The sequence below is a fragment of the Protomyctophum parallelum genome (genome assembly GCF_964188405.1).
Source record: "Protomyctophum parallelum genome assembly, chromosome: 2".
NCBI lineage: Eukaryota > Metazoa > Chordata > Actinopteri > Myctophiformes > Myctophidae > Protomyctophum > Protomyctophum parallelum.
Genome location: NC_139699.1, coordinates 47,386,505 through 47,393,356, shown reverse-complemented (window position 1 = coordinate 47,393,356; position 6,852 = coordinate 47,386,505). Strand labels below are relative to the sequence as shown.

At 42.4% G+C, this 6,852-nt stretch overlaps 1 protein-coding gene across 1 annotated transcript; it reads left to right on the top strand.

Moving 5' to 3' along the window:
- Window positions 1-1,373: 1,373 nt before the first annotated feature.
- Window positions 1,374-1,559, top strand: ctxnd1 (cortexin domain containing 1; the record flags this gene model as incomplete). The annotated part of the gene is made up of 1 exon (XM_083759333.1): window positions 1,374-1,559. One exon carries the CDS (start codon window positions 1,374-1,376, stop codon window positions 1,557-1,559), a length of 186 nt encoding a protein of 61 aa, XP_083615459.1.
- Between the last annotated feature and the right edge of the window lie 5,293 nt (window positions 1,560-6,852).

Genomic DNA, 6,852 nt, shown 5'->3' with positions numbered 1-6,852 from the left:
GACAGTGCAGAGTGACAGAAAAAAAGAGTAGAGAATGAGTAACTTTCCTCTCCTCTCCTCTCATCTTCTCTTCGCCTCTCCCCTCCCCTCCTCTCCCATTTTTGGATGATCCTTCTCTCAGTACATTTGCTTTCCTCTCTTAACAGATGATGTAATCTTCAGCTCCTCTCTAAGCTCTGATAGAAGATCTGTCCAATTTGTAAATGTCCCACTTTTGTTGTCCTCTGAGACCTATAGGCTATAGCTAGAACATTACTGACATTTTTGTGAAATGATGTCGCATTATCTACAGAAAATAGGATTATCCTAAATTTGTGTGCGATGACTTTCAAGATTATTATTTCTTTTTAAATGGATAAAACATAGTTCTTTCCCTCCCCTCAACATCATTTAAAGGCACGTTGGGAATCCACACCCTGTATAGCCACAGTATTCAGTGCTTTAAAGTTGAACAATACGTTTAATATCAGATAACCGGTATGATGTTATAATGTCTCGAGATAAAACACTATTTGAAAACCCAATTTCTAAAATGGCTGACTCACTTTGACACTGGTATTGGTTTCTCTTCAGGGACTTTAGAATTAAATCTGCACCTCGCCGCTCGAAGCCACACGCTTTCCATTCAACCTCAATAAACCCTCTGGCCATGAAGGACCAGCATGAGTACTGTAGCGCCATAGGGCAGTGGTTCCCAAAGTGGGGACCCAGGGGTCCATGAGGGAGTTCCAGGGGGTACCTAGCTCTGGTCCATAGCCTTCTACTGCTTCGTATAAGGCTATGGGACTTTCAGTTTTAAATCTCAAATTGAAATCAGACCAGCCTCTCCTCTTTTGTGGAAATCTCACGAACGTTTGACCTACTCACCAATACAAAAACGGGTTGTGTCAATAGAAAGCCTACTTTCCTTAGTGGACGCACTGAGCCCCCCACCACACGTATAACCGGTACTTTTTGGCCAAAAAGGGATTTTGTTTCCACCGGGAAAAAAATACTTTTAGTTACTCCGCTGCGCCCTCTACCGATATTGCCCAGAGAACTGCCTCATAGAGAATATTTTTCCTCCGGTGAAAAATAATCCCTTTCTGGCCAAAAAGTACCGTGAAATGGATATATAAAGTTATACACGCCAAACTAAAAATAAAGCCTGTCCGTCTGGGGATTAAGCCATATAAACTCACAATGGAACCTCTGGGAGGTTTAAAACTTGGCATATAATACTCTCTTGGTTTAAAACTTGTCTCTCTCTCTCCACCTCTCTCACCCATCCTCCTCAGCTGGGTTGTCAGGATGGTAGCGGTGTGTGGGTATCAACATCGTGTGGTTGTAAGCAGCGGTAGACGACGACGGCAGCAGCAGCAGCAACCATCATCATGGGCGTGGAGACCACTCCAGACCCAGAGGAGTTGGTGGACCCGGACCAGGGTCTGACTCTGGCCTGCATCGCCTTCCTCTGCCTGACGCTGGTGGCCATGATCATCCGCTGCGCCAAGGTCATCATCGACCCTTACAGCGCCATCCCCACCTCAACCTGGGAGGAACAGCTTCTGGAGGACTGACCACCTCCACCTGGGAGGAACAGCTGTTTGGAGAGGAGGACTGACCACCTCCACCTGGGAGGAGCAGCTACTGGAAGACTGACCCTTACAGAGCACCTTCTGGAGGACTGACCACCTCCACCTCAGTGGTGAGCCAACAACAAGCCACCGGTCGCTCCAGCAATGGGACAATGACAAAATTAATACCAGTTCAGAGAAAAAAGCACACAAACTGGGCTGTTTGTCACTAAATTACCTAGACAGACAGACAGACAGACAGACAGACGTCAACAACAGCCCTTATTGGGGTCTGCCTTTACATTCCTGATAAACGCAGATGGTGATGTGGTCTGCAGCGTCATGCAGAACACTGTCCCTTTACATCTGCGCAGACGAAGCAGACAGACCGCGAGGGAGGGGGGAGACTGGACGAGGACGAAGACTAATATGTTTATCCGAAGTCTGAAGATGATGATGATGATGAGTATATGTTTGAGAGGCAGCTGAACTGAGCAGCGTTGTCGTATTACACACAAAATGGCTATGCACATATATGCCATTTTGGAAATAACTCTTCCTACTTCCTTCGCAGGTGTTGTTGATGATGATACTGATCATCAAGGCTCTGTTCCATTTAGTGTACAGTGGTTCTCAAACCTTTTAATTTCAAGGACCCGCATAACTCTGAGAGTGTACAGTGTTCCAAATGGACCCTTACAGGTCCATTTGGAACAGGTCCATACAGGTCCATTTGGAACCCACTCAAGGACACTTTGAGACCCACTGGTGTAGCAGAGTGTTTCCAGTGAGCCAACAGCCAACCAACAGGCACGCAGCACCCTGACTCTCTTTGACCAGAATGGAACAGAGCCTTCAATAGTGTCATTAACACTGACTCTGTTTGACCGGAATGGAACAGAGCCTTTGTGGTTTAAAATCCCTGATGTGTGTCGCCTCGGAAGGAAGTGTAGAAAAGGAAGGAAGGAAGAAAACACGAGATGAAATCGTTACAAAGCAGAGCATGTAAAAAGGTACACGCGAAGTTGTCTGTTTCAACCAAGCCTCCGTAGTCAATGTGAGTCTCAGTTGAACAAAGAATCCAAGGTTTTATATACAAGAAATTATCTCCCAAGGTCCCTCCTCTCTCCGGACATGAAATAGGCGCTTCCTGACTTATGACCAATGAGATCTGGGTCAGTAGCTGCTTCCGGTAGAGAGAGGCGGGCCCTCTAGACAAAGACATGCCCTTTCTTAACATATAGACGGAGTTCTAACTTTGAAATAAACCAATAATGATGATACAATGAGAACGTAGTTAAACATAACGGAAGCATATGAAACTGAACAGACTCTATATTAAGAAATGAATTAAACAGTTTAACCCAGTAAAGAAAACTATAATCATGAAAATACCCTGTCTTATAGTATATTTTAAATCGGTACAAAATGCACTCACTAGTAATAGTTTCATAGCATTTGTCATTATTCTATAATGACAGAATATTGTTAAAAGTAATTATTTAAGTTAAATGTGAAACAGCTACTCAGTGACAAAGTCCCTAGCCAAATCGTCACCGGAAGATTCTAGATTCTCAACAGGGGAGCAAGCTTCAAACGGTTAGAACAATAGGCCTTTTGGACCAGAATGGAACAGAGCCTTCATTAGCATCATTAACACTGACTCTGTTTGACCAGAATGGAACAGAGCCTTCATTAGCGTCATCGGTAACACCTGTGAAGGAAGTCAGAAGAGGCCTGGAAGTAGAGTTCATTCCAAAATGGCATACTATGTGCGATAAATGTGGTTACCCAAATGTGGCTACAGCACAGCAGTAACACACGGAGACAGAATATTATATGAATATAACATAGGTTTACAGTACAGTACACGTTCCCGCAACAACTCCCATTTTAATTGTTTGAAATGTGTTCCGTGATCTTCAGACATTGATTTGCACGTTTTGTACGTTTTATATGAAGAATAATGACTTTTAGTAAAGGATAATATTGACTTGCATTTTGCTTGTGATGATAGTCTGAGCGTTGAGGCAATCTGTAGCCATTCTGTGATGCGCCTGAACATGTGCTTCTATACTGCCAACAGCATGGCTGTCGGTCGAGCAGTTAAAACATGTCCTCTCCATTCAACAACTCTCTCTCTCTCTCACACACACACACACACACACACACACACACACACACACAGAAACAAACACAGACATGTGCACGAGCACACGCACACACACACACACACACACACACACACACACACACAGATCATTAAAGTGCGTAGAGGACCTGTGCTATCACCATTACACAACGAGTCGACAATGTCTCTGATTACAATAATGAATCCGCCTCGTTTTACCACAAATGCTGTTGATTTTACCGTTTAAATGCTGTTGTTTTACCGTTTTTACCATAAATGGTGTTGTTTTACCGCGGCTGCCGTTTAAACCCATTAGTTTAGAAGAAGAGAGAGAGAAAAAAAGCCATTATGTTCGTCATCGTTGTTGTTGTTGTTTATTATGCCATTCAGTTTGTCTCCGGCTGTGAAAGGAGCATTTATCATTTATGAGAATGACTGCAGTATCGTTTGCATGAGAAGAAGTGCCTATAAAGCTTATAAACCACAGATGAGTCCTGAAGCCATTTAGCACAAGGCTGACTGTTACTGGTCAGCCCAGCCCTGTCCCTTTACCCCCCTCGACCCCCCCCCCTCCGCCGCTGCCACCCCCCCTCCCCGGCCCAGTCCCCCCCCCCCCCCCCCCCCGTCTTGCAGATGTTAATGTTTTGAACAATAATGAATGACAAGCCTGCACTCTATAATAATAAGTATTATTATTACCCTGCTAATAAGAGTGCACTCTATTGGCCTTGGAGAGCTTGCAAAAGAAAAATAAATAAATAAATAAGAAAAACAAAGCTGCACTTTTTCCTTTTCCTATCAATTGCAATCTGTGAGAATGTCAATGATGCAATCAGGAGGTCGATTTTGACTTTTACACTAACAAGCTTAACAGAATCAATGGTGGCAGGTAATGTTCGGTTTGATATAAACAGCATATATATATATATATATATATACAGCCTTGTGTTGAATACATTACTGTGTCCAGATTCCAGAATAAAGATTATTATAAACAATAGCACATCTGCCGGAACAGACTGTTTTCTTTCGCGTGCGTGCGTGTGCATGCGTGCGTGCGTGCGTGAGTGAGGCGTTTAATCTAGTGCCAACAAATGGTGTACATTATTTTCGGTGTAATTGGGTCGCTCAGAACAGCCTGATGGGATTCCATTCAGTGGTTATCCATGCATGGGGAACTGTTCTGTGTGTGTGTGTGTGTGTGTGTGTGTGCTTATCCATGGTGAACTGTGTCAGAGCCTGCACGACTTATTTTTCAATAATTGGATTAAACAGTACAGTGGGGTGGGGGGGGATATATATATATATATATAGTTACAATGCAGGGTCAAATATGTATAACCCATATCTACATTTGACATAGCCTGACTGTGTTGTGTCAAGGTCAGGTTCAAGGTCACTCATTGGAAGAATATGAATTAGGCCGACGCTACACCGTACCAATGTAAAGCAGTGATTAAAGGGACACTTCACCCTTTGTGCAACCAGATCTTATTTTAATGATCTTTGGGAGACAAGAAACACTTTCAGGCGATTGAAAGAAACAGATAGAAGGGGTGTTTATGGTGATGACGATCTAAGACATGGCGCGACCCAGTTGTTATGACAACAACAGCTAGGAACCCAATGCTAACGTAAGTAGCTTATGACTTGATCGATCAAATGCACTATAAAAGCGCAAATTGCTGTAAGGCGTTAAGGGTAGCATTAGGCTACATAATAGGCTTCATTTGACGTACATCTAGGTCAATGGCGCGAAGTGGGTTAACTAAAATGTCGTCACAGGCAGTGTTGATTTCGTCGACTAAAACTAAGACGAAAATTTTCGTCAACGACATTTATTACTGACGAAAACTAAATGGAAACTGTTGAGATTCATGATCTGAATTGTATATATATTTTATTATTGATTAACTCTTATTGTGAAGTAACAAACCCCAGACCGGAAATGATTGTTATGATGATCTGTATATAACCAGGTGTGAATAAACCTGCCTCAGTGACGTGTGTCGTACTGATCCAGCAACACTAGCTGATGCCTCCTGGTGTGTTATTTATTTACTTCAGTGTTATTCCTCCGTCAAGTATTTCCTCACTTCTTATATTTCTGGTACAACACGCTAAGACAGCTGTGAAACTCAACAGAAACTAAATATGATTACTAAAACTAAGACTAAATATACTGAACATTTTGTCAACAAATAAAAACTAAACTAAAATGTTAGGAAGAAACTAGTGGACAAGAGATCCAGTATTCACTTTGTTTTACACTTTGTTGCATGCTGAAAATAGCCTCCAATAGCTCCAACGAGCTTCAGCAAGTGTAAAAACAGTAATTACGATGGCATTTAGGCCCGCCAAAATAGATTTTAGTCGACTAAATCAACAGTAGATTTAGTCGACTAAAATATTATGATATTTAGTTGACTAAAAACTATAGACTAACACTAAAACATTCCAGGTGAATAAAATATGTCTAAAACGAAATGAAGTTTCATTCCAAAGACTAAAATAGAAATTTGCTGCCAAAAACAATACTGGTCACAGGCACAAAGCAATTTTTATAAAGCCTCTCAGCGTGGTGGTGGGACTGTGAAAGAAGCGTAAAAAGTATAGAGGAACGTGTTCTTCTCTACCAGTCAAGGTTGAAGCCTGCAGGCACACAGCAACAGAATGAAACACAGCTGCCATCAGGGGGAGCAGGAGAATGAACATTCTGTATTTTGATGGATGCCAAATTGCTGCTACTCTGATGTCCGATACTGGCTCTAAAGTCATTTGAGCGTGGGTGGTGCTTATAGAGCACCCAAGTCTGACGTCAATATCGGTAGAGGGCGCAAATCCACAGGTTCATGTACTTTTTATTTGCATTATAATTCCCCATACGGGGATTTTAGAACTGTGTTTGAAAAATAAACATGTCATCCCGGCCGCTTCACTCATATGGATATGAAGAATCAACTGACAGAGAAAACGCTAATGTTACTGCTACTGAATTAGTTACATTTTCGCTAGAAGCAGACTGTATCATGAGTGACTGACTGTCGCAAACGATACAGAGACACCTCCCTGACAATAACGCAGAGACAGCTTGTTTATTTTTGGACCACAACACTTATAGTAGACGATAGTAAGATCACCCCATGTTATTCTCCATAGAGAAAT